The sequence below is a fragment of the Ornithorhynchus anatinus genome, chromosome 2 (genome assembly GCF_004115215.2).
Source record: "Ornithorhynchus anatinus isolate Pmale09 chromosome 2, mOrnAna1.pri.v4, whole genome shotgun sequence".
NCBI classification, from domain to species: domain Eukaryota; kingdom Metazoa; phylum Chordata; class Mammalia; order Monotremata; family Ornithorhynchidae; genus Ornithorhynchus; species Ornithorhynchus anatinus.
Window position 1 is genome coordinate 137,454,064 of NC_041729.1, and position 27,384 is coordinate 137,481,447.

Consider the following 27,384-nt stretch of genomic DNA (forward strand, 5'->3'; position numbering starts at 1 on the left):
AGCAGTTTAGATGGAGAGGAAAAGGTTAAATTTAATGATGCTGTGTGAAGGTGGAATCAACAGGATTTAGTGATGTATTGAATAATTGGGTTGAATGAGAGACAGAAGAGTCAAGGATAACACCAAGGTTACGAGATTGTGAGACAGGAAAGATGGTGGTGTTGCCTTCAGTTATGGGAAAGTCAGGGGAAGGACAGGATTTGTGTGAAGGCAAAGAGTTCTGTTTTGAATATGTTACCATGAGTTGACAGGAGGACATCCAAGTAGAGATGCTTTGGAGGGCAGAAGGAAATGAGAGTCTGCAGAGAGATGAGTGCTGGAGATGTAGGTTTGGGTATCATCCATACAGAGGTGGTAATTGAAACCATGGGAGTGATACAGTTACAGATGCAGATAAACCAGCATGGTACATCATAATTGAGAAAGGAGCAGTATTTTTAGAGCAAAAACTTGAAAAGGATTGTAAAGCAAGGAGGTAAAAATGAGAAGGTTTAAGGTGCTGCAAACAACAAAGCTGACAGCAAGGAAGAACCTATGTTTGTGCACAATGTAGTCAGAACTATGAGTTCTGCATTGTATTTTTCAGACACACACGAACCCATAGGTGAATTATTTCAACTGTCATAACTTCTTCTTAGAGTGTATATGGCTGAATAGGCCAATGTGGGACCCATAGGCCTGACCACATTGGGCATCTAAAAAGGTTATCCCTCATTATATTGTCAAACTTAATGTTTTCAGTGTCTGGAACTGTTCACCCATTTTCCTCCTTGTTTCTCTTTCCTTACATAGCTTTTGCCCAGAAAGAGCCATTCTTTTCCTATTAGCAGTACACCATGCTGGTGTATCTTCAGTAGTTGACTTCCATTTATCACCTGGGATGCAGAATTTCCTAAGGTCTCAATTTACCTTGTTGTGTCTTTTTTGCTTTTGGTTTCCCAATTTCATCCCACCATACAGTAGTTGTTTGGGTAACTTCACATCCAGCATAGGTGTGTTACGATGGGCAGAGTTTTAGTGCTAGGAGACTAACTTTTTCTCAGAACTCTATTGTTTGTGACCTTGTCTTGCTGGTTGATATTGAACTTGTCCCATAAGTGGTATTGATAGAACTGCTCAAGGAGCTGGACACAGTATCTCTGAGGGGTCCAGAACTCCCAGCCTTACACAAGGTTGGCCAACGCTACCATCACACAGACTTTTAACTTTGTTTTGAGCTCAATCCCATACTGTCAGTCTCCCAAAAGATGTGCTGGCCTCCTTGACTGACTTCCTTGTCTATCAATATGTTGTGGGTTGGAGTTCTACCTCAGCAGGAAGATTCAATCCCAGCTTATAGGTGTCTGTGGCCAATAAGGATTTTTGGTTGTGAATTACCAATATGAATTTTTGTTCACATAACCAAATTTCTCAAGTACAAAGGACAGCAACATTCATGCATAGGGGTATATTTATGTGTGTATGTATGTTGGCACTTAATACGATGGTCTGCACACAGTAAGTGCTCAATAAATATGATTGAATGAATGTATGTGTATGTATGTAGCTAAAACCATGTAAATCATTAGTCCCCCAATGAGAGTGATTAAGGACTGAGAAGACTATAGAAGCAGAATGGCTTAGTGGAAAGGGCACAGGTTTGGGAGTCAGAGGACATGGGTTCTAATCCTGGCTCTGCCACTTGTCTGTTATGTGACCTTGGGCAAGCCACTTGACTTCTCTGTTCTTCGGTTAACTCATCTGTAAAATGGGGTTTAAGACTGTGAGCACCACATGGGACAATCTGATTTCACTGTATCAACTCCAGCAACTAGAATAGTGCTTGGCACATAGTAAACTCTTAAATACCATAATTATCATTATTATTATAGGAACTAGAAAAGAAGTTTAAGGGGCATCTATGTGCTCAGGTTTTGGTTTCCTATGGAGACCAATGCCTTCTATCTAATAATCTTTATTTCTATTTCAATCTTTCTGATTCTATCTTTCCTTCTCTAGAGCTTCCAGTCTTCTCTACTTCTCTTTCTTTCCTGTCACCATCTCTTATTTCTCTTTGCAACTCTTTCTCTGGTCTCTCTGAGTTTCGCTGTCTTTGTTTCTAAGTGTCCATACATCTGAATCTGAATATCAATCTGTTTTGATCACTATTTTTCTTTACCTCTGTTTTTCTTGGAACCTTACTGTTTGTCTGACTCCATATTCCTGATTCTCTGGCTCTTTTTCTCTCTATTTCTGTTTTTAACAAGTTTTCTCTCTCTCTCTCCCCCTCTCACCACAATATTAGGGAACTCCCTTCCCTTCCATCTTCTGGGAAAATGGATGGGGTCCTGGGAGGCAACTACGTTACACCTGTCCTACTGCAGTTTGGGGAGTGGGGTGGGTAGAGCCCAGCACAATGGTAGTTTAACTTGGCTGTTGCACTGGAGTCCTCTGCTACAGTAAAAGTGTGGTACACCCTTTCACACCTGTTGTTGTTACACAGGGCCCTGCCAAGGAGGTTTCACCGTGGCTCCATATTTCACAGTGATACACAGCTAACACTAAGTCTCCACCCCTCCCTCAATGCACTACTGATGGTATGACATAGTTTCATGTTACATCTCCCTGAATGGTCAGAAAGGGGATGGGCTACAGGTAAAGATGCTCTGAAAGTTGCCCATGGATGTCAATTTCCTTCATCAAACAAATCCTCAGAATCAACTCAAATCTGTGTGAATCATGGGCAGCAGTTCCCAAGTCAAGACATTCATCCTCAGTCACACCCATGTCATGTCTCCCCAGCAGAACTGGTAATGGTAGCCTGCTGAGGCTCAGAGGTAGTCTTTTCTGAGGAACAGATGTCTTTCACTCTAAATTCTCTTCCCCCTGAGTTCCCCCTTCTTCCTCCTCTTTGTAATTTTTTGTGTGTCGGTTTGCCCTCACAGTTAGTGGAAAGAGCCCAGGCTTGGGAGTCAGAGAACGTGGGTTCTAATCCCAGCTCTGCCATTTGTCAGCTGTGTGATCTTGGGCAAGTCACTTAACTTCTCTGTGCCTCAGTTATCTCATCTGTAAAATGAGGATTAAGTGTGAGCCCCATGTGAGACAACCTAATTACCTTGTAACAACTCCATTCATTCATTCATTCAATAGTATTTATTGAGCGCTTACTATGTGCAGAGCACTGTACTAAGCACTTGGAATGAACAAGTCGGCAACAGATAGAGACAGTCCCTGCCGTTTGACGGGCTTACAGTCTAATCGGGGGAGACGGACAGACAAGAACAATGGCAATAAATAGAGTCAAGGGGAAGAACATCTCGTAAAAACAATGGCAACTAAATAGAATCAAGGCAATGTACAATTAATTAACAAAATAAATAGGGTAATGGAAATATATACAGTTGAGCGGACAAGTACAGTGCTGAGGGGATGGGATGTGCCAAACACTCTACTAAGCAGTGGATACAAGATAATAAGGTCAGGCACAGTCCCTGTCACACAGGGCATTAAAGGGTAAACAGAAGGGAGAACAGCTAATTAATCCCTATTTTACAGATGAGGAAACTGAGGCTCAGAGAATTGAAGTGACTTGCCCAAAGTCACACAGCAGGCAAGAGGCAGAGCCAGCATGAGAACCCAGGTCCTCTGACTTCCGGGCCCAAGAGTGTTCCAGGCAAAGGGGAGATGGCTGAGGCTCCTCATGGGGTTCATTCATTCATTCAATAGTATTTATTGAGCGCTTACTATGTGCAGAGCACTGTACTAAGCGCTTGGGATGAACAAGTCGGCAACAGATAGAGACAGTCCCTGCCGTTTGACGGGCTTACAGTCTAATCGGGGGAGACGGACAGACAAGAACAATGGCACTAAACAGCGTCAAGGGGAAGAACATCTCGTAAAAACAATGGCAACTAAATAGAATCGAGGCGATGTACAATTCATTAACAAAATAAATAGGGTAACGAAAATATATACAGTTGAGCGGACGAGTACAGTGCTGTGGGGATGGGAAGGGAGAGGTGGAGGAGCAGAGGGAAAAGGGGAAAATGAGGCTTTAGCTGCGGAGAGGTAAAGGGGGGATGGCAGAGGGAGTAGAGGGGGAAGAGGAGCTCAGTCTGGGAAGGCCTCTTGGAGGAGGTGATTTTTAAGTAAGGTTTTGAAGAGGGAAAGAGAATCAGTTTGGCGGAGGTGAGGAGGGAGGGCGTTCCGGGACCACGGGAGGACGTGACCCAGGGGTCGACGGCGGGATAGGCGAGACCGAGGGACGGCGAGGAGGTGGGTGGCAGAGGAGCGGAGCGTGCGGGGTGGGCGGTAGAAAGAGAGAAGGGAGGAGAGGTAGGAAGGGGCAAGGTGATGGAGAGCCTTGAAGCCTAGAGTGAGGAGTTTTTGTTTGGAGCGGAGGTCGATAGGCAACCACTGGAGTTGTTTAAGAAGGGGAGTGACCTGCCCAGATCGTTTCTGCAGGAAGATGAGCCGGGCAGCGGAGTGAAGAATAGACCGGAGCGGGGCGAGAGAGGAGGAAGGGAGGTCAGAGAGAAGGCTGACACAGTAGTCTAGCCGGGATATAACGAGAGCCCGTAATAGTAAGGTAGCCGTTTGGGTGGAGAGGAAAGGGCGGATCTTGGCGATGTTGTAGAGGCGAAACCGGCAGGTCTTGGTAACGGATAGGATGTGTGGGGTGAACGAGAGGGACGAGTCAAAGATGACACCGAGATTGCGGGCCTGCGGGACGGGAAGGATGGTCATGCCATCCACGGTGATGGAGAAGTCTGGGAGCGGACCGGGCTTGGGAGGGAAGATGAGGAGCTCAGTCTTGCTCATGTTGAGTTTTAGGTGGCGGGCCGACATCCAGGTGGAGACGTCCCGGAGGCAGGAGGAGATGCGAGCCTGAAGGGAGGGGGAGAGGACAGGGCGGAGATGTAGATCTGCGTGTCATCTGCGTAGAGATGGTAGTCGAAGCCGTGAGAGCGGATGAGTTCACCGAGGGAGTGAGTGTAAATGGAGAACAGAAGAGGGCCAAGAACTGACCCTTGAGGAACTCCAACAGTTAAAGGATGGGAGGGGGAGGAGGCTCCAGCGCAGGAGACCGAGAATGATAGGCCAGAGAGGTAAGAGGAGAACCAGGAGAGGACAGAGTCCGTGAAGCCAAGGTGAGATAAGGTATGGAGGAGGAGGGGATGGTCAACAGTGTCAAAGGCAGCAGAGAGGTCAAGGAGGATCAGAATGGAGTAGGAGCCATTGGATTTGGCAAGAAGGAGGTCATGGGTGACCTTAGAGAGAGCAGTCTCGGTAGAGTGGAGGGGACGGAAGCCAGATTGGAGGGGGTCTAGGAGAGAATGGGAGTTAAGGAATTCTAGGCATTGATTGTAGACGACTCGTTCTAAGATTTTGGAAAGGAAGGGTAGTAGGGAGATAGGACGATAACTGGAGGGGGAAGTGGGGTCAAGAGCGGGTTTTTTTAGGATGGGGGAGACGTGGGCATGTCAGCTCCTGGGTGGGTGGGTTGGGTCGAAGACAGAGCCAGAGGCGGAGATGAGGTAGGAGAAGACCTGAAGGATTGCTACCTGGGACCTTCTGACCCCACCAGGAGGTAAATCACTTTGAGAGAGCCCAGAGGGTGTCAGGATGTTCCAAGGAGTCAGTCCCCCTTCCATCCTTGGGAAAGTCGGGTACCATTTTTAGCTTTATGGAAGTGAGGGTGGGGGGATGCTGCCATCCTGGACAATTGTAATTGCAGAGGGTTGAGCCGAGGAAGGTGGGTGCTTCTCCTGAGGCAGTGCTTGGCACATAGTAAGCGCTTAACATATACCATAATAATCATTATCATTATTATCCCCTCATCTTATGATGGACAATGGAGCTCCACAGCTCTGCCATCTCACACCTTGACCTTGGTCTTCCCCAGGGATTCTAGCCCCTGGCCTTTCCTGCAGCAGTCAGAAAGTCAGAGGTTCAGTGTAATAATGCTATGATTTTATTTAGTGAGTCTATTTCTAAAGCATTTTCTACTTACTTAGATCATTTTTGTCCCTGCAACAAACCTAAGAGGTAAAGAAAGGCACATATCATTCTTCCCATTTTACAAATGGGGAAATTGAGGAAGTGTGTGTCCCAATGGATATAGCATGGGCCTGGGGGTTGTAAGATCCTAGATTCTAATTGTGCCACTTGTCTGCTGTGCACTCTTGGGCAACTCTTCACTTCTCTGTGCCCCAGTTACATCATCTGTAAAATGGGGATGAAGACTGTGAGCCCCATGTGGGACATAGACTGTGTCCAATCTGGTTAGCTTATGTCTTCTACAGAGAAGCAGCGTGGCTCAGAGAAGCAGCATGGCTCAGTGGAAAGAGCACGGGCTTTGGAGTCAGGGCTCATGAGTTCGAATCCCAGCTCTGCCACTTGTCGGCTGTGTGACTGTGGGCAAGTCACTTAACTTCTCTGTGCCTCAGTTCCCTCATCTGTAAAATGGGGATTAAGACTGTGAGCCCCACGTGGGACAACCTGATTCCCCTATGTCTACCCCAGCGCTTAGAACAGTGCTCGGCACATAGTAAGCGCTTAACAAATACCAACATTATTATTATTATTATCTACTCCAGCACTTAGTAAAATGCCTGGCACATAGTAAGTGCTTAACAAATACCATAAAAAACAGAAATAAAAAAGAACGGGACATGGAGAGGTTGTATGGATGGTCCTGGCATTGATCTCAGGCCTTTGTCTCCCAGAGTTCCATGAGAATCAGCACAATCTAGTGGGAAGATCACAGGCATGGGAGTCAGAGGACCTGGGTTCTAATCCTGACTCTGCCACTTAGGCAATCACTCTGTGTTGAGCACTGTACTGAGAGCTGGGAGTAGATGCAAGAATTAAAGATGAATCCTAAATTCACCCCTCACCACAAACCATGAACAGCTGCATTTGCGGTGAAAAGCATAGGAAACTCCAGGGTTTGGAACCATTAAACCTTTGCTTGCCTGAGTTTCAGAGTTTCAGGGGCTTGGGGCACAGGGTGAGGCAGTGGAGACTCAAACAATCAAAGCTAGAGAGAAGAAGAGAAACATCCCCAACCAGCAAAGCCAGACTCAGATTAAGGGAAGAGAGGAGATAAGAGGAAGACCAACCAAAGTGTAAATGGATTTTGCTACCACTCCCAGAGAAATATGGCATAGAAGATAGAGATAACAGTCTGCTCCATGCCAGCCACCTTTAATCTTTCTCCCTCCCAGGAGTACATGGCTGCTGAAGAGTTTTAATACATTCAGCCCATTCCTGGTTTCTCTTCCATCATTCCTAGTAATATGGAAATCCTCAAGAACTTCTAACTTCTCCACTAGATCTGCCATCTTGAATCCATGTAGTCCAGAGGGTGGGTGGGGGAGGTGCACAGTCGAACCAAGGTTTTGGGGAAATAATAATGTTAATAATGTTGTTATTTGTTAAGCACTTACTATGTGCAGAGCAATGTTTTAAGCGCTGGGGTAGATACAGGGTAACCAGGTTGTTCCATGTAAGGCTCACAGTTAATCCCCATTTTACAGATGAGGTAACTGAGGCACAGAGAAGTTAAGTGACTTGCCCACAGTCACACAGCTGTCAAGTGGCAGAGTCAGGATTCGAACCCATGACCTCTGCCTCCCAAGCCCGGGCTCTTTCCACTGAGCAACACTGCTTCTCCAAACATGGGGCACTAGGGTCAATTCCAGGCAGAAATGAGGGAGTGGGGTGGTTGGAGTTTTCCTGAGGTGACAGTGACTCCCAGTCATTGCTGTGTGGTTGTATTCTTAGGACAGTGTTGGGGAGCACATCTTAGCACATCATTGTTGGGATGTGGATGTGTTTGTGAGAAGGGTGTGATGGTTCTGAGTCCTTGGATTGAGCCTTGCAATGAAGCTGGATGCCGGGACGAGTGATGAGGTGGGAGCTAGGGAGAGTGGCGAGCATGGGACTAGGCTCCCGCACTACATTAGTGCATCATAGAGGCAGCAGCTCTACAAAGTGAAGTCCTCAGGGTGTGCTGTCAATAAGGGGGGACCTGGAGCTGGATGGAGTGAGGGCAACGGCTCAACATGGAAGCAGCTCAGAGCTCCTTCTCTGTCCCACAGAGCTCACTCTGGGCTATGGAAATGAAGGGAGGTGAGGAGAGAAACGAGGGAGCCAGAAAGATTGTTATGTCAGCCTGGGGGCATCCCACAGGAGTACCAGTTCCATGTCTGGGACTCCAAGGCACCTAGGGTCGGGGAGGCCCGGGGAAATGGAGTGCTGGCATTGGTTCCGTGGTTGAAGCAGTGTGGCTTAGTGGCAAGAGCATGGGCTTGGGAGTCAGAGGATGTTGGTTCTAATCTTGCCTCTGCCACTTTGCTGTGTGACCTCGGTCAAGTCACTTCACTTCTCTGTGCCTTAGCTACCTCATCTGTAAAGTGGGGATTAAAACTGTGAGCCCCACATGGGACAGGTTGGTGACCTTATATCTACCCCAGTGCTTAGAACAGTGTTTGGCACATAGTCATTATTATTATTAAATGGCTCAGAATTCTTCTGTATGGATGAGCTCACCTTAGGCAATGGGGATGAAATGAGGAGAAGAGAAGGAGTGAAGATTATTGCAGCAGCCTGAGGGTGTCTTGTGGTAGGAGAGGCTCCACATGTGGGACCCCAGGGTGTCCGGGGATGAGATAGGGACTGGGGTCCATACCTTATCTCACCTTGGCTTCACGGACTACGTCCTCTCCTGGTTCTCCTCTTACCTCTCTGGCCGATCATTCTCGGTCTCCTTCGCTGGCGCCTCCTTCCCCTCCTATCCTTTAACTGTTGGAGTTCCTCAAGGGTCAGTTCTTGGCCCTCTTCTGTTCTCCATTTACACTCACTCCCTCGGTGAATTCATTCGCTCTCACTGCTTTGACTACCATCTCTACGCAGATGACACGCAGATCTACATCTCCGCCCCTGTCCTCTCCCCCTCCCTTCAGGCTCGCATCTCCTCCTGCCTCCGGGACGTCTCCACCTGGATGTCGGCCCGCCACCTAAAACTCAACATGAGCAAGACTGAGCTCCTCATCTTCCCTCCCAAACCCGGTCCGCTCCCAGACTTCTCTATCACCGTGGATGGCACGACCATCCTTCCCGTCTCTCAGGCCCGCAATCTCGGTGTCATCCTTGACTCATCTCTCTCGTTCATCCCACACATCCTATCCGTTACCAAGACCTGCCGGTTTCACCTTTACAATATCGCCAAGATCCGCCCTTTCCTCTCCACCCAAACGACTACCTTACCGCTACGGGCTCTCGTTATATCCCGGCTAGACTAATAATAATAATAACAATAATGTTGGTATTTGTTAAGCGCTTACTATGTGCCAAGCACTGTTCTAAGCGCTGGGGTAGACATAGGGGAATCAGGTTGTCCCACGTGGGGCTCACAGTCTTAATCCCCATTTTACAGATGAGGGAACTGAGGCACAGAGAAGTTAAGTGACTTGCCCACAGTCACACAGCCGACAAGTGGCAGAGCTGGGACTCGAACTCATGAGCCCTGACTCCAAAGCCCGTGCTCTTTCCACTGAGCCACGCTGCTTCTCTGACTACTGTGTCAGCCTTCTCTCTGACCTCCCTTCCTCCTCCCTCGCCCCACTCCAGTCTATTCTTCACTCCGCTGCCCGGCTCATCTTCCTGCAGAAACGATCTGGGCATGTCACTCCCCTTCTTAAACAACTCCAGTGGTTGCCTATCAACCTCCACTCCAAACAAAAACTCCTCACTCTAGGCTTCAAGGCTCTACATCACCTTGCCCCTTCCTACCTCTCCTCCCTTCTCTCTTTCTACCGCCCAACCCCGCAAGCTCCACTCCTCTGCCGCCCACCTCCTCACCGTCCCTCGGTCTCGCCTATCCCGCTGTCGACCCCTGGGCCATGTCCTCCCGCGGTCCTGGAATGCCCTCCCTCCTCATCTCCGCCAAACTGATTCTCTTCCCCTCTTCAAAACCCTACTTAACCTCCAAGAGGCCTTCCCAGACTGAGCTCCTCTTCTCCCTCTACTCCCTCTACCACCCCCCTTTCCCCTCTCTGCAGCTAAACCCTCTTTTCCCCCTTTCCCTCTGTTCCTCCCCCCTCTCTTCCCATCCCCTCAGCACTGTACTCGTCCGCTCAACTGTATATATTTCCATTACCCTATTTATTTTGTTAATGAAATGTACATCGCCTTGATTCTATTTAGTTGCCATTGTTTTTATGAGATGTTCTTCCCCTTGACTTTATTTATTGCCATTATTCTTGTCTGTCTGTCTCCCCCGATTAGACCGTAAGCCCGTCAGACAGCAGGGACTGTCTCTATCTGTTGCCGACTTGTTCATTCCAAGCGCTTAGTACAGTGCTCTGCACATAGTAAGCGCTCAATAAATACTATACTATTGAGTCAGCTCCATGGTGGAAAGGGCTAGGGGCTACTTCCTTAGGCTTGAGCCCGAGGAAGGCAAGAGGTAAAAATTTAATTCTTTATTAATGCATATTCCCTGTTAATATATATGGAGATCTCAATGAAGTAAAAGAATATAGCTGCATAGAATAATTCACATGGAATGAGTGAAATGAATTGGGCCAATTAAACTGAATAGGAATGAACTGAATCTCTCGATGCTGCTGGAACTATTGTTTTCTCCTTTTTTATAGTATTTGTTAAATATTTACTAAGTATCAAACACTGTTCTAAGTGCTGTGATAAGTACAAGTTAATTAGGTTGGACATAGCCCCTGTTCCACATGGGGCTCACAGTCTAAGTAGGAGGGAATACAGGAATTTCCTATTTTACAGTTGAAGAAACTGAGGGCCAGAGGAGTTAAATATCTTGTCCAAGGTCACACAGCAAACATTTGGCAGTCAGGATTAGCACCCCCATCCTTCTGACTCCCTTCCCCATGATCTGTCCACTAAGCCACACTGCTTCCCTTTCTTTTATTTCAGTCTACTCCCTCCAACCTATCTGTAATGCAAGACAGGGACAAAGAAAAGGGAAAGGATGGGAAAGTAGGTGGAGGAATTTTAAAATACTGTAGTTTACCTGTAAATCAATAGGCTTTCTTAGAGTATGATGCTTACTAAATGTGATGGTAACAACTGGATTTTGACAAATGAGGTTACTCAATACAAAAGTGACACCTAGTAGAAATTGCCCACTTGTAGCTGAACATAGAGTAGTTCTTTGCACCCTCAGTGGTGTCCTAACCCTAATGTGTATTTTCACTTTGCATTATAGATGGAACATTGGTAGGAATTTAGGAAAATTTCTTTCAGCAATTGACTGGTTTGGAAACACACAATGGAATCAATTTTTAGAGAATCAGGTCTGAGTAAGCATGTAAGTTTGAACATGGGGTAAGTAATACAGAATGAATTATTCTTAAAGTGGGATTTTACAAGAAGGCACCGCCCACACTAGAGGAAGAATGGGTCCTCTTTAAAGGAGGTGCTTTAGACTGGGATGTTCACTGTTGATTGCTTGTGTGGCTGAAAAGACCAATGTGTGTCCCCCCGTCCTGACCACACTGTGCACACACAAAGGCTATCTTTTATTGTACCATTGGGTGTGTTGGCAGGAGTGATGCTGTTTCCACATTAGCTTATGTTTTTCTAGGAGATTCAGCTCAAGAAAGCCACTCTTTCATGACTGCGTGTCTCTATGCTGTTCTGTTGCCATCCTGTTAGAGCTAATGAGTTCTCCAAGGTAGTGGGTGTAACTGAAAAATAAAAGGGGACCCAGAACTGAGCCTTGAGAAATGCCCATTGTCAGATGGTGAGAGGTAGAGGAGGAGCCTGTAAAAGAAACTGAGAAGGAGTGGACAGAGAAATAGGAGAACCAGACAGGACAATGACAGTGAAGCCCTAGTTGGATAATATTTAGGGGAAAGGGGGTGATCTGTTGTGTTAAAGGTAGAAGGATGGAGTAGAGACCATAAAATTTGGCAAGAAGAAGGTCACTGGTGATTTAAAGAGGGCAGTTTCCAAGGAGAGAAAGGAGGCAAAACCACATTGGAGGGAATCACGGAGAGAATTTGAGGAGTGGAAGTGGAGACAGAAGCAAGGAGTTTAGAGAGGAATGGTAGGAGGGAGATGGGACAATAACTGGAGGGAGTCATAGGGAAAAGGGAGGGCTTCTTTAGGGCAGGGTTTACATGACTATGTTTGAAATTAGTAGGGGAGAAGCCATTGGAGAGTGAATGGTTGAAGATGGTGGTTAGGGAAGGAAGAAAGGGTGTGTGTGTTTAATTAGTTATGAAGACATGGTGGAGGGGGTAGAGTTTGAGAGATGTGAGATATCTCCTCCTGGGTTAGTTGACAGACTCAAAAAGGGCACAGGAGGAGGGAGGCCCTGGAGAAGAGCAGGCAAGATTTTAGGGAATTCATACCTAATGATTTCAATTTATTGATAAAGAATATGTCTAAATTATTAGTAATGAGATAAGGAACTGGGGGATAGAACATTTGAGGAGGAGGTTAAATGTTTGGAATGGCTTGTGGGGTCAGTGGGAATGAAAGTCACCTAGAGTCATGAGAAGCAGTCTAGCCTAGTGGAAAGAGTGTCAGAGGACCTAGGTTCTCATCCCAACTCCACCGCTTGTCTGCCTTGTGATCTTAGGCAAGTTGCATCACTTCCTGTGCCTCAGTTCCCTCATTGTTAAATGAGGATTAATACTGTAAATTTCACATGGGATAGGGATTGCGCCCAACCTCATTATCTTGTATATTTACCCCTTAGGTGCTTAGAACTTGGCACCTAACAAATGCCATAAAAAATTAAGATGGAGAAGTATTGTTGACAGTTGGAGGAGAGGGCAAAGTCAAAGCAAATGAGGATAAATTGAGATCAATGAGGTGAACCAGGTGACTGGATTTTTGCCAGCAGTGCTCACTGTTTGAGCACAGGAGCAGAGGAAATGTACCTTGGAGGTCATCCAGAGTTGTGGGTTAGTGATGTGAGATTGGTGGAAGAGTAAGATTGTGAGGGAGTTGTAAAGTTCAATAGGGAAGGCAGTGTTGAGAGTGTCAGTTTGTGTATTAAGATAATGTAGTATGGTATGGAGATCAAATGGGACATGGTAACTTTAGGTTTTTGGAGGGATTCAAAAGAAGTCTCTGGGAAGGAACACGATGAATTTATGCACTGTGAGTATTTGGGAGAGAAAGCAGGTAAGGAGGTTGTGGTCTGACAAAGGAATTTCAGAGTTGAAGAGGGACTACAGTGACTAGAGCTGATGAGATGAAATGTGTGCCCAAGTTCATTCATTCATTCAATTGTACTTATTGAGTGCTTACTATGTGCAGAACACTGTACTAAGCACTTGAAATGTGTGGGTGGGGTGGGTGGGGAATGAGGCCAATTCAGTTGAGGAGTGAGAGGAAATGATCAGTGGAAAGGCCATCAGAGAGAAGCAGAGAAGCAGCGTGGCTCAGTGGAGAGAGCACGGGCTTGGGAGTCAGAGGTCATGAGTTCGAACCCCAGTTCTGCCACTTATCAGCTGTGTGACTGTGGGCAAGTCACTTAACTTCTCTGTGCCTCAGTTACCTCATCTGTAAAATGGGGATTAAGACTGTGAGCCCCACGTGGGACAACCTGATTCCCCTGTGTCTACCCCAGCGCTTAGAACAGTGCTCTGCACATAGTAAGCGCTTAACAAATACCAACATTATTATCAGAGACATTGAAGTCCCCAAGAAGCAATGCAGGATGACATAAAGGAGAAGGAATGTGGGAGAGGCATCAAATGGTTCAGAAAGTTGGAGGAGAGGTCTTGGGGGATGGTGATAATTGGAGAAGAGGCCTAGGGAGGGGGAGATGACTGTGACTAGTAACTGGAGTGGGCGGTAGAGGTGGATGAGATGAGCTTCAGAGGAAGGAAAAGAGAAGGATGGGAAGGGAAAGAGATGAAAGAACCTCTGTTCTTCTTGGAATCTTAGTTCTGATCTGACTCTATTACTGATTCTCTGCCTCTTGTTCTCTCTACTTCTGTGTTTAACAGGCTTTCTTTCTTTCTCTGTGTCTTTCTATCCCTCTGTCTCTCTATTTCTCTCACTTTCTCAACCCACTATGTTAGGGAACTCCCTTCTCTTCCATCTTCTGGGAAAGCGGATGAGGTCCAGGGAGGTCGCTATAACCCCCCAGTCCAGCTGCAGTTTGGGGAGAGAGATGGGTAAAGCCTGGCAAAATGGTATCTTGACTAAGCTGTAGCCCTAGAGTTCTCTGCTATAGTGGAAGCATACTGAACCCTCTCTCACCTGCTAGTTTTTGCACAGGGCCCTGCCAAGGAGGTTTCACTGTGGTCCCAGTTATCACAGTGATACACAGCAAACACTAAACCTCCCTACCCTCCTGGATTGAGGCACTCAAGGTATCTGGGGTCATATGACACCTCACTGAGAGGGCAGATGGGGGATGGGTTCAGGTAAAAATGCTCTGAAAATTGCCATTGGGTATCAGTTTCCTTCATTAAACAGACCCTGAGAATTGACACAAATCTGTGTGAATCATGGGCAGTAGTTTCCAGGACAAGACATTTCTTTACCAGTTCATTCTCAGTCACTTCCAAGCTGGGCCTACCCAGCAGAAATGGTGATGGCAGCCTACTAAGGCTCAGGGGTGGTCTGGTCTGATGAATAGACTTCTTTCATTCTAAATTATGTTCTCACTGAATTCAAACCCTCAGCTTCTGATGGGCTTGACTGTGGTCTAACCCTGAGATTCTAGCCCTTGGCCTTCCCTGAAACAGTCAGAAAATCAGAGCATCAGTATAGTAATACTATGATTTTATTTAGTGATTCTATTTCCAAAGCCCTTGCCAATTACTTCAGTCATTTTTGGCCCTTACAACAGTCCTAGGAGGAAGAGAAAAGCAGGCAGCATTAATCCCATATTGCACACAGGGAAACTGAGAAACCGTGAGTCCTAATGGTTGGAGCATGGGCCTGGGAGTCAGAAGGACCTGGGTTCTAATCCCAGGTCTGCCAACTGTCTGCTGTGTGACCTTGGACAAATCACTTCACTGCTCTGTGCCTCAGTTACCTCATCTGTAAAATGGGGATTAAGACTGTGAGCCCCATGTACGACATAGACTGTGTCCAACCTGACTAGCTTGTCTACCCCAGCATTTAGTACAATGCCTGGAATATAGTAAGTGCTTAACAGATGCCATTAAAAAAACAACTGAGACATGGAAAGGTTATGTGACCCACCCAGAAGTCAAGCCCAGGATTTCATTTTATCCCAGAAATCCTTGGGAAACAACATGACCAGTGGAAAGAACACAAACCTGAGAGTCAGAGGACTGAGTCCTAATCCTGGCTTTCCCACTTGTCTGCTGGATATCCTACTGCAAGTCACTTAATTTCTCAGTGCTTCAGTTTCCTCATCTGTTCTCTCTCCTTCTTAGACTGTGAGCCCCATCTGCAACAGGGTATATGTCCAACCTGATTATCTAGTACATAGTCTAGCACTTAAAACAGACCACAGAATGTGCTTAACAAATACTACAATTAACAGCCTACCTCCTTTGTTAGTTGCCTGAGGAAATATCATTGGACCGATGTACTTCTATAGGTGATATTATTTTTTTATACAGTCATTTATTGCTATTACTTATGGTGCTCCTGTTTTATGCAGAGATCTATTTGTAATTGTCTTTTATATTCAAAGAAGACACTGATGATAAAGTTGAACAATGATTGACAGTGCGCCTGAAAAAGTTAATGTGGGATCCCATGTCCTGCCCATATTAAACACACAAAAAAGGATTGTCCCTTTCTGTGTTGTTGGGTGTAATGTTTGCAGTGCCTGTGGCTGTTTCCTCTTTTACTTCTTGTCTTCCTCTCCTTTCAGAGTTATTATTTAAAGAGAACCACTCTCTTCTTGATGGCAGTGTGCCATGCAGGTCTGCCCTTGCAATTTACTCCAAGTTTTCATCTTGGGTTTGATATTGTCTGGGACTTTATTTTACCGTGACCTTAAAACATTTCCTCTGCTTTCCCTGTTTTCAGGTTCCAATTTAAATTTTCCATTTGTGTATCCTGCTGCTGCTCATTCTTCTCTGCGCCCAGAGTACCTATGGTGAGGTGGACATACCTTAAATGCTAGGAGACTGACAGCATTCCAGAGGTTCAATGTTCATGATATTATTTTGCCATTTGATATTGTGTATAGTCTGTAAATGACACTGATAGAAATGCTCAAGAAGTGGTGCCTGGTTGGGGTCAGGTCTTACAGCCATAGAGAAGATTAGACAATACTAATAATAATAATAATGTTGGTATTTGTTAAGCACTTACTATGTGCCGAGCACTGTTCTAAGCGCTGGGGTAGACATAGGGGAATCAGGTTGTCCCGCGTGGGGCTCACAGTCTTAATCCCCATTTTACAGATGAGGGAACTGAGGCACAGAGAAGTTAAGTGACTTGCCCACAGTCACACAGCCGACAAGTGGCAGAGCTGGGATTCGAACTCATGAGCCCTGACTCCAAAGCCCGTGCTCTTTCCACTGAGCCATGCTGCTTCTCGTTGTACTACAACTCTGTTGACCTCTAGTTTGCTCCAGAACCTGATGCCAAATATCTGCCCTACTCTGATAATCTCTGAAGAGATGTTCAGGATTTATTGATTCTATTTTCTATTTATCTATCACTGCATCATTGGTCAGTGTGCTACCAGATAGCAGAATTGTCACAGTTCTTACCTCTGTGTTGCCTATATAAACTTTGATTGTGTGTGGCTTCTCTGGTGCAGGCTGATCCATGACCTCTGTTGTCAGTTCATAGATACTAGGTGATTCGTCAAAGTGATTTACAATTGTAAAACTTTCTTGGATGTGGATTCTTAGCTGTAGAGTCATTCTTGAATGACTGTTTCCAAGACTTTGGATGATGCTTGAAGTCTATTGAATTGGAAGAGTTTCACAGATATGTTAAAACGTATTCTAACATCTATATCTTCTTAGCGCATCCTCCACATGGCTGCATAGAACAGGTGTAACAAAACCAGAACCACTAGGCATCCCTACCTTTCTCCCCTGACGATGAAGAATGTCTCAGACACGGCTCTTTCAGCTTTGATCAGGACAGCTATACCATTATGAAGACATACCATTAGAATCTTGATGAACTCTGCAAGACAGCCAAATTTGTTTAGTAGTTTTCAGAGAACAGATGTACTGATCGTAACAAATGTTTTGGAAAGATCTATGAAAACCAATAAGAGGTCCTGCAGTTAGTTGTTCCCTGCACTGTTCCTGTATCTGATGCACAGCAAATGAAATGTCCGCTATGCCATGCTATGGTCTGAAGCTACATTGGAAGTCTGAGAGCAACCAGTCGACAATATTTTTTAGCAGCCAATAAGAAAGTTTTCTGGTATGGACCATGCCAGCAAGGGATGACAATGAAGTACCTCGATAGTTGCTGCAATCTGATCTTTAGCCTTTCTTCTTAAAGATGGCGTTCATTCATTCATTCATTCAATAGTATTTATCGAGCGCTTACTATGTGCAGAGCACTGTACTAAGCGCTTGGGATGAACAAGTCGGCAACAGATAGAGACAGTCCCTGCCGTTTGACGGGCTTACAGTCTAATCGGGGGAGACGGACAGACAAGAACAATGGCACTAAACAGCATCAAGGGGAAGAACATCTCGTAAAAACAATGGCAACTAAATAGAATCGAGGCGATGTACAATTCATTAACAAAATAAATAGGGTAACGAAAATATATACAATTGAGTGGACAAGTACAGTGCTGTGGGGATGGGAAGGGAGAGGTGGAAGAGCAGAGGGAAAAGGGGAAAATGAGGTTTTAGCTGCGGAGAGGTAAAGGGGGGATGGCAGAGGGAGTAGAGGGGGAAGAGGAGCTCAGTCTGGGAACGCCTCTTGGAGGAGGTGATTTTTAAGTAAGGTTTTGAAGAGGGAAAGAGAATCAGTTTGGCGGAGGTGAGGAGGGAGGGCGTTCCAGGACCGCGGGAGGACGTGACCCAGGGGTCGACGGCGGGATAGGCGAGACCGAGGGACGGCGAGGAGGTGGGCGGCAGAGGAGCGGAGCGTGCGGGGTGGGCGGTAGAAAGAGAGAAGGGAGGAGAGGTAGGAAGGGGCAAGGTGATGGAGAGCCTTGAAGCCTAGAGTGAGGAGTTTTTGTTTGGAGCGGAGGTCGATAGGCAACCACTGGAGTTGTTTAAGAAGGGGAGTGACATGCCCAGATCGTTTCTGCAGGAAGATGAGCCGGGCAGCGGAGTGAAGAATAGACCGGAGCGGGGTGAGAGAGGAGGAAGGGAGGTCAGAGAGAAGGCTGACACAGTAGTTTAGCCGGGATATAACGAGAGCCCGTAATAGTAAGGTAGCCGTTTGGGTGGAGAGGAAAGGGCGGATCTTGGCGATATTGTAGAGGTGAAACCGGCAGGTCTTGGTAACGGATAGGATGTGTGGGGTGAACGAGAGGGACGAGTCAATGATGACACCGAGATTGCGGGCCTGCGGGACGGGAAGGATGGTCGTGCCATCCACGGTGATAGAGAAGTCTGGGAGCGGACCGGGCTTGGGAGGGAAGATGAGGAGCTCAGTCTTGCTCATGTTGAGTTTTAGGTGGCGGGCCGACATCCAGGTGGAGACGTCCCGGAGGCAGGAGGAGATGCGAGCCCGAAGGGAGGGGGAGAGGACAGGGGCGGAGATGTAGATCTGCGTGTCATCTGCGTAGAGATGGTAGTCAAAGCCGTGAGAGCGGATGAGTTCACCGAGGGAGTGAGTGTAAATGGAGAACAGAAGAGGGCCAAGAACTGACCCTTGAGGAACTCCAACAGTTAAAGGATGGGAGGGGGAGGAGGCTCCAGCGTAGGAGACCGAGAATGATCGGCCAGAGAGGTAAGAGGAGAACCAGGAGAGGACAGAGTCCGTGAAGCCAAGGTGAGATAAGGTATGGAGGAGGAGGGGATGGTCGACAGTGTCAAAGGCAGCAGAGAGGTCAAGGAGGATCAGAATGGAGTAGGAGCCATTGGATTTGGCAAGAAGGAGGTCATGGGTGACCTTAGAGAGAGCAGTCTCGGTAGAGTGGAGGGGACGGAAGCCAGATTGGAGGGGGTCTAGGAGAGAATGGGAGTTAAGGAATTCTAGGCATCGATTGTAGACGACTTGTTGATGGTGGCATCTCTGAGATCTTGTGACATTTCTTCAGTAGTCCATAGAACTACACCAGGCACTTGGGAATTTACAAATAACATGCAAATTGCACATGGCCCCTGTCCACAAGGCACTTACAATCTAAGAAGGTAGAAAAAAATGGAGATTAAAAAAAATTTACCCTGCCCCCTGCTCTCCCATTCCCAGAGTGTAAGAAAAATTTCCCCATAGTCTCAGTATCTAGGAATATTGTGTCCCTGCTCCCTCTGCCCTCCTGAAGAGGAGGAGGGGCTTGGGGCCATGACTGTGACAATTTCCTTAGAGAGACCACTGAAGGAAGGAGAGAAAATGCTGGCCTCATTATTTAGGTGGTTAGCCCTATAATTTTTTTTTCTTTATGGAATTTGTTAGGTGATTACTATGTGCTGAGAACTATCCTAAGACCTGGGGTAGATACAAGAATTAAAGATGAATCCTAAATTCACCCATTACCACAAACTAGATACAACTGCATCTGTGGTGAGTAAGCAAGGGAAACCCTAGGGCTTGGAACTATTAACCCTTTGCTTACCTGAGTTTCTGAGTGCTGGGGGGACTTGGGGCACAGGGTCTATCCAGTGGAGATTCAAGCAACCAGAACTAGGGAGGAGGAGAGAAAGAACCCCAAGCTCTCCATCGGATTTGGTGGCTTCCCACTGGAGGTTGAGTAGGAGATCAGCACCCTCGGTCTCTGCTGATATGAATTCTTCACTCTTTGTCATGTCTCCAACTTTCTCGCTGATGTGCAAACTCTGCAAGAACTTGTTGTTACCTTTGCCCTCCTCCTCAGGCTTGGGCTCTGTGGCAGAGAGGTGAGGCCAAGGTTGCTTCTACGGTAGAGCCCCATCCTTGGAGGCTCTGCTGCCATGGCAGTTTTTTCCCCACTGCCTTCTCTCCCTCCCCTCTAAACTGTGATCTGAGTTCTGCCAAGTAGGGAGGGAGATCCAGGCTGCTTTGTCATTCCCACAGTCCCAGGGTGAGCCCCATAGCATTGAGTGGCCACTGCCTCCTCCCCTTGACTCCTTTCACCTGTGGTACAACCCAAGGGCCTGAACCGCCCCCACCCCGTGAAGCATCTCCACCATGTTCAGGTGCCTTCATGTCTGGAACACAGCCCACTGTATCTCCTGGAGCTGATGCCACTGCAGAACACCTCCAACCCCCACCCTATCGAAGTGTGGGATTGACTCTAGCACCCTGCATTTCCCCTATGCCTCAGTATTTTGGAGGTGGAACTTACCACCTCCTGACCATGTGGGTTCAAGATGGAGGATCGAGCCATGTGGTGGAGATCAACGAACCAAAGGAGGAGGAATTAAGAGTGATGAATAGGTACCATTGGAGAGCGAGGGGTGCCGACTTCCTGCTCAACTTCTGACGAGAAGTCGCAGAACACAAATGTACACAGGGACTAATGATTGCTCCCATGGCAGGGAAGGCCAAAGGGAGCTGACGTTGCCAGCTAGGGGAGGATTATGCAAATGTGTGGATGTGTTTAAAGTCCACCCATGTAAGTGGCTTGGGCTCAATTTCCAATCTGGCTGTCACTTGCCGAGACTTCCTGGGAAGAAGTAGGATTAAAGGTGTCTGACTTGAAGTGAGCTATTGTCTCTGTGTTCTCTATGCTACATCTCTCTGGGAGTGGTAGTAATTCTTGATGACCGCAAAGCCAATTTCTTGATCTCCACCATGTGACTAGATCCTCCATTTGGAGCCATGTGGCCTGGAGGTGGGGGCAGAGCAGTGCACACCCAATACCAAGATTTTGGGGAAACAAGGGGCTCTAGGGTGAATTCCAGGCTGCAATGAGGGGATTGGGGTGACTGGAGGTTTCCTGTGCTCACAGCAACTCAAGGCATTTATGGGAGATGCATTCCTGGATTGGGTTGGTGACACATCTTGGCACCTCACTGTTGGTGTGTGTGTTGTGTGTGTGTTTGTGTGTGAAGGGCATGATGGTCACTCTCATTGCAGTGGTACTCCTTGGAGCCAGCAGCCCCATTAGTGAGGTCCTCAGGGGGTGAGTCCTCAGGGGGTGCTATAGACAAGAGGGGACCTGGGTGTGGGGAAGGGATTGGCTCAATGTGGAAGCCGCTCAGAGCTCCTTCTCTGGGCCTCACACCTTGGGCTACCGAGATGAAGGGAGGTGAGGGGAGAAGAGAGGGAGACAGGAGGATTGCTGCATCTGTCTGGGAGCATCCCGTGGGAGTAAAAGCTCCATCTGTATCACCTGGAGTGAGGAGGAACAGGATGGGGCAGGGGAGGTTTTGGCATTAGCTCTATGGTTGAAATGGCTTGGAACTCCTCTGGATGGTGGAGCTCACTTTGGGTAATGGGGATGAATGGGGTGGAGAGAGACCAGAAGGAAATGGGGAGAGATCAGAAAGAGTGAGGAAGATTATCACGGCAGCCTGGAGGTGTTTTGTGGCAGCAGAGGCTCCATGAGGGGACCCCAGGGCACCCAGGGTTGGGGTAAAGACTGGGATTAGCTCCATGGTGGAAGTGGTTTGGCAATCACTTCTCTACCAAAGAGTTTGAGCTTGAGGAAGGCAATGGGTAACAAATTTCATTATTAATTACATGAAACACATCCTCTCTGTCAGTATATATAGGGATCTCATTGAAGTTGAAGGAAATAGTCAGAATAACTGACATTGAGTGAGAGAAAGAAACCAGACAGATTAACTAAATAGGAATGAATTGAATCCCTTTCTCTACGACTTTGAGCGAAAGGAATGTGTCTGTTATATTGTTACATAGTACTCTCCTAAGTGCTTAGTACACTACTCTGCACACAATAAGAGGTCAATGGATATGACTGATTAATTGATTGACTTTCTTGATGCTGCTGCAATTGATGCTTCTTTTTTCTTTTAATCTCCTCCCTTCACCCTACCTGCAATTCATTCATTTCATTCATTCAGTAGTATTTATTGAGTGCTTACTATGTGCAGAGCACTGTACTAAGCACTTGGAATGGACAATTCGGCAACAGATAGAGACAATCCCTGCCCAATGAAGGGTTCACAGTCTAAACGGGGAGACAGACAGCAAAGCAAAACAGAACAAAACAAACACAAGACAACATCATCAAGATGAATAGAATCAAGGGGATGTGCACCTCATTAAGAAAATAAATAGGGTAATAAATAATATATACAAATGAACACAGTGCTGAGGGGAGGGGAACAGGAAGAAGCAGAAGGTCGGGGGAGGGGAAAGGAGGGGGAGCAGAGGGAAAGGGGAGCTCAGTCTGGGAAGACCTCTTGGAGGAGGCGAGCTCTCAGTAGGGCTTTGAGGAGGGGAAGAGAGTTAGTTTGGCTGTTGCAAGATACAGACCAAGGATAGGGAAAGGATGAGAAAGGAGGTGGAGGGATTTTAAAATAGTAGCATTTGCCTGGAAATTGATAGGCTTTCATAGAAAGTGTGTGGTGATTGCTATATGTGTTAACTGAATTTTGATGATTGAGGTTACTTGGAACAGAAGTGACATCTAGTGGAAGTTGATAACTTGTAGCAGAACATAGAGTGCTCCTTTGCACACTCGCTTCTACCCTAACCCTAGCATGTGTTTTTTCTTACACATTTTAGCTGGAAGACTCCTGGGAATTTAGGAAATTTTCTACCAGCCATCCAGCTGGTTTGGAGGGCCATAGTGGTATCAATCTTTAGAGAAGCAGCGCATAAGCACCGCTGTAGGTGAATGATAGCCTGTGAGTTATTCTTAATGTGGATTTTACAAGGCAGCTCCCACATTTGAGGAAGAGTGGGTGCTCTTTGAAGGAGATGATTTAGATAGTGAAATTCACTTATGAGTGCTTGTAAAGCTGAAAAGGTCAATGTGTGTCCCCCTTCCTGAAGACACTGAGTACATTTTTGTCATGCGGTTGGCTTAATTCTCAGCACTGTTGCAGCATGGCTCGGTGGAAAGAGCCCGGGCTTGGGAGTCAGAGGTCATGAGTTCGATTCCCGGCTCTGCCACTTGTCAGCTGTGTGACTGTGGACAAGTCACTTAAATTCTCTGTGCCTCAGTTACCTCATCTGTAAAATGGGGATTAAAACTGTGAGCCTCAAGTGGGACAACTTAATCACTTTGTATCCCCCAGCGCTTAGAACAGTGCTTTGCACATAGTAAGCACTTAACAAATACCACCATTTTTTTTTTCTACATTGGCTTACATTCTTCTAGGAGGTTCATAAAGAGCCTCTCCTTTCTTGATTGCACAGTGCTGTGCCATTCCATCGCCACCTTGTTAGCTGTTACTTTTTAACAATGATGTCACCCTGTCAGAAGCTTTATTTTATGACATCCTAAAAATGTTTCCTCTATCCCCTTTGCTTTAGTGACCTCCTTGCTGTCAATCTCATCTCACCTACAGCAGCTGTTTGGGTAGGCCTCGGTCATTAGGCTGCTCACCTATGCCACCCAGGGAAGCAATGTTGGACTGTGTAGAGTTTCGATGTCCGAAGGCTTACATTGTCCCAGGACTTCACTCTGTATGACTCTGTATTGCTTTCAAGAATCTGTAGGCTTTAGATTGTAGGCTTATGGTGGGCAGGGAATGTGTCTGTTATATTGATGTGTTGTACTCTCCCAAGTGCTTAGTACAGTGCCCTGCACACTTGATTGATTGATTCATTGATTGATTGAGAAGAGTGGACAGTTATAGACCTGGGTAGGACTTCATTTTTATTTGAAACTTGAAGCCTCACTGTTGCCACATGAACATGCTGGCCAGCTTGATTTGATTTTCTGCTTCCATGTCTATCATTGCTTCTTTGCCCATGGTTTGGTCTGGGTAATAGAATTTTATGATGACATTCATGTTTCCACTGAAGACCTTTATTTGGCTAAAGGATTTTCCTGGAGCAGGTTGATACGTTACTTGGATTTTCTTCAAAAATATTCTCTGTCTAAAGAGGCTACCTAACATAATACAGTATACAGTTACTTGCAAGATTATTTTGAAATTACTTTGACCTAGCCAACTCCTTTATTGTAACTATGAAATAGGCAGGCATGAACTTATGAAAGTCCCCCTGTCACTTCCTCCCCCACTCCAATCTACAGCCACCTTCTCACCTTTCTCTTTCTTCCCAACCTTTCCTCAAGAGGAGGCCTCCCTACTCTGTCAATTCACCTCTTCTGATCCTACCCCCTCTCACCTCTCCAAAACAATTGGTCCCATCTCTCCTCTCCTCCCTCACTGCTAATGCCAACCTTTCACTCTCTGATGTCTGCTTGTGTTTTGCCTTCAACCCTGCTCACTTCTCCCCCATACTTAAAGAGCTCTCTCTTCTCTTCACAGCCCTCTCCAGCTATCACCTTAACTCTTTGCTTGCATTCCTATCCAAACTTCTGGAAGGGGTCATGTACTCCCACTACCTATGTTTTCTCTTACTGATGCTCTGCATTCAGATTTAGATTGCACTTTCTAAAGTCAATCAATTAATCAATCAATTATTAGTATTTACCGAGCACTTATTGGATGCAGAGCATTTTATACTCAGCACTTGTGAGAGTTCAGTATAACAAAATTAGTAGAAGCATTCCCTTCCCATAAGGAGCTTACAGTCTAGAGGGAGAGACAGACATTAATATAAATAAAATAAAGTGTTGTGGGGCTGGGATGGAGGGTGAGTGAAAGGAGCGAGTCAGATTGGTGCAGAGAGGGAGGGAGAAGAGGAAAGAAGGGCTTAGGCAGGGAAGGAGACTTGAAGGAGATGTGCCCTCATTAAGGCTTTGAAGTGGGGGAGAGTAATTGTTTGTCGGAATTGAGGAGGGAGGACGTTCCAGGCCAGAGGCAGGATGTGGGTGTGAGATCAGCAGTGAGATAGATGAGACTGAGGTGCAGTAAGAAGGTTAGCATTAGAGGGGCGGAGTGAGTGGGTGGATTGTGGGTTCTTCCCCACTGCTTTCAAATATGCCCATGTCTTCCCTAACCTAAAAAACCCTCCTTTGACCCCACAGCTCCCTCCAGTTATTGTCCCTTCTCCCTCCTTCCATCCTTGTCCAAACTCCTTGAGCAAGTTGTCTACACCTGCTGTCTCAAGTTCCTATCCTCCAATTCTCTCCTTGCTTCCCTCCAATTGGTTTCCATCCCCTTTTCTCCACGGAAACCACCCACTCAAAAATCCTTCTTGCCAAATCAAACGGCCTCTTAGCTCCCTTCAACGCTGTCGACTAACCCCTTCTCCAGGAAACATTATCCAACTTCGTTTTCACTGACACTGTCCTCTCTAGTTTCTCCTATTATTCATTCATTCAATCATATTTATTGAGCGTTTACTGTGTGCAGAGCACTGTACTAGGCTCTTGGAATGTACAATTTGGCAACAGATAGAGATAATCCCTGCCCAACAACGGGCTCACAGTCTAAAAGGGGGAGATAGACAGCAAAACAAAACACGTAGTCAGGCCTCAGTACCATCAAAATAGATAAATAGAATCATAGATATATGCACATCATTAATAAAATAGAGTAATAAATAATATATTCAAATATACACAAGTGCTATGGGGAGGGAAAGGGGATATCTCCCTGGCCACTCATTCTTAGTCCCTTTCATGGGCTACCCCTCTGCTTCCCATTCCCTCACTGTAAGGGTCCCTCAAGATTCAGTTCTGGGTCCCCTTCTGCTCTCCAAATACACCCACTCCCTTGGAGAACTCATTCGACCACATTGCTTCAACTTCCACCTCTATGCAGATGATCCCCAGATCTACGCCTGCAGCCCTGATGTCTCTCCCTCCCTGCAGTCTCGCATTTTCTTCTGCCTTCAAGACATCTCTACCTAGATGCCACCCCATCACCTTAAACTTAATATATCTAAAAGAGAACTTCTTATCCTCCCACCCAAACCTGGTCCTCTCCCTGACTTTCCCATCTCAGTAGACATCACCACCACCCTTCCTGTCTCACAAACCCATAACATTGTCATTATCCTTGATTCCTGTGTCTTATTCAACCCACATAATCAATCCATCACAAATTCCTGTTGGTTCCACCTTCATAACATCACTAAAATCCACCCTTTCTTCTCCATCCAAACTGCTACCACATTAATACAATCACTAATCCTATCCCACCTTGATTACTGTATCAGCCTCCTTGCTGACCTTCCAGCCTCCTGTCTCCCCACTCCAGTCCATACTTTACTCTGCTGCCCAGGTCATTTTTTTACAATAACATTCAGGACAAGTTTCTCCACTCCTCAAGAAATTCCAGTGGCTGCCCATCCATTTCGCAAGTCACTTCCCTTCTCTGTGCCTCAGTTACCACATCTGTAAAATGCGTGGCTTAGTGGAAAGAGCCCGGGCCTTGGAGTCAGAGGTCGTGGGTTCCAATCCCGGCTCTGCCACTTGTCAGCTCTGTGACTGTGGGCAAGTCACTTAACTTCTCTGTGCCTCAGTTACCTCATCTGTAAAATGGGGATTAACTGTGAGCCTCACGTGGGACAACCTAATTACCCTGTATCTACCGCGGCGCTTAGAACAGTGCTCGGCACATTGTAAGCGCTTAACAAATACCAACATTATTATTCATAAAATGGGGATTGAGACTGTGAGACCCATGTGGGACAGCCTGATTACCTTATATCTACCCCAGCACTTAGAACAGTGCCTGGTACATAGTAAGTGCTTAACAAATACCATCATCATCATCACCTCTTCTTCAAAAAAAACTCCTCACCATTGGCTTTAAAGCACTCAATCACCTTGCCCCCTTCTATCTCACCTCGCTATCCTTTTACTACAACCCATCCTTCACACTTGGCTCTTCTAGTGCTAACCTTCTCACTGTACCTTGATCTCATTCATCTCACCACTGACCTCTCACCCATGTCTTGCCTTTATCCTGGATGCCCTCCCTCCTCAAATCCAACAGGCAATTACTCTCTCCCCTTTCAAAGCCTTATTGAAGGCACATCATCTCCAAGAGGTCTTCCCTGACTAAGCCCTCCTTTCTTCTTCCCCCACTCCACTCCATTTTGGGAGAAGCAGCATGGCTCAGTTGATAGAGCCCGGGCTTGGGAGTCAGAGGTTGTGGGTTTTAATCCTGGCTCTGCCACTTGTCTGCTGTGTGACCTTGGACAAGTCACTTAACTTCTCTGTGCCTCAGTTACCTCATCTGTAAAAATGGGGATTTAAAAAAATGTGAGCCCCACATGGGACAATCTGATTACCCTGTACCAACCCCAGCACTTAGAACAGTGCTCAGCACATAGTAA

General features: G+C 46.5%; 1 protein-coding gene across 1 annotated transcript in view; it reads right to left on the reverse strand.

Moving 5' to 3' along the window:
* The window catches only part of LOC103166634 (Ig heavy chain Mem5), a 42,953-nt gene extending 18,975 nt beyond the window's left edge, over positions 1-23,978 (reverse strand). Inside the window, exon 1 of the mRNA XM_039914617.1 lies at positions 23,866-23,978. Coding sequence (XP_039770551.1) covers positions 23,866-23,978 — 113 coding nt within the window. The remainder of the gene's footprint in view (positions 1-23,865) is intronic.
* Positions 23,979-27,384: the final 3,406 nt, after the last annotated feature.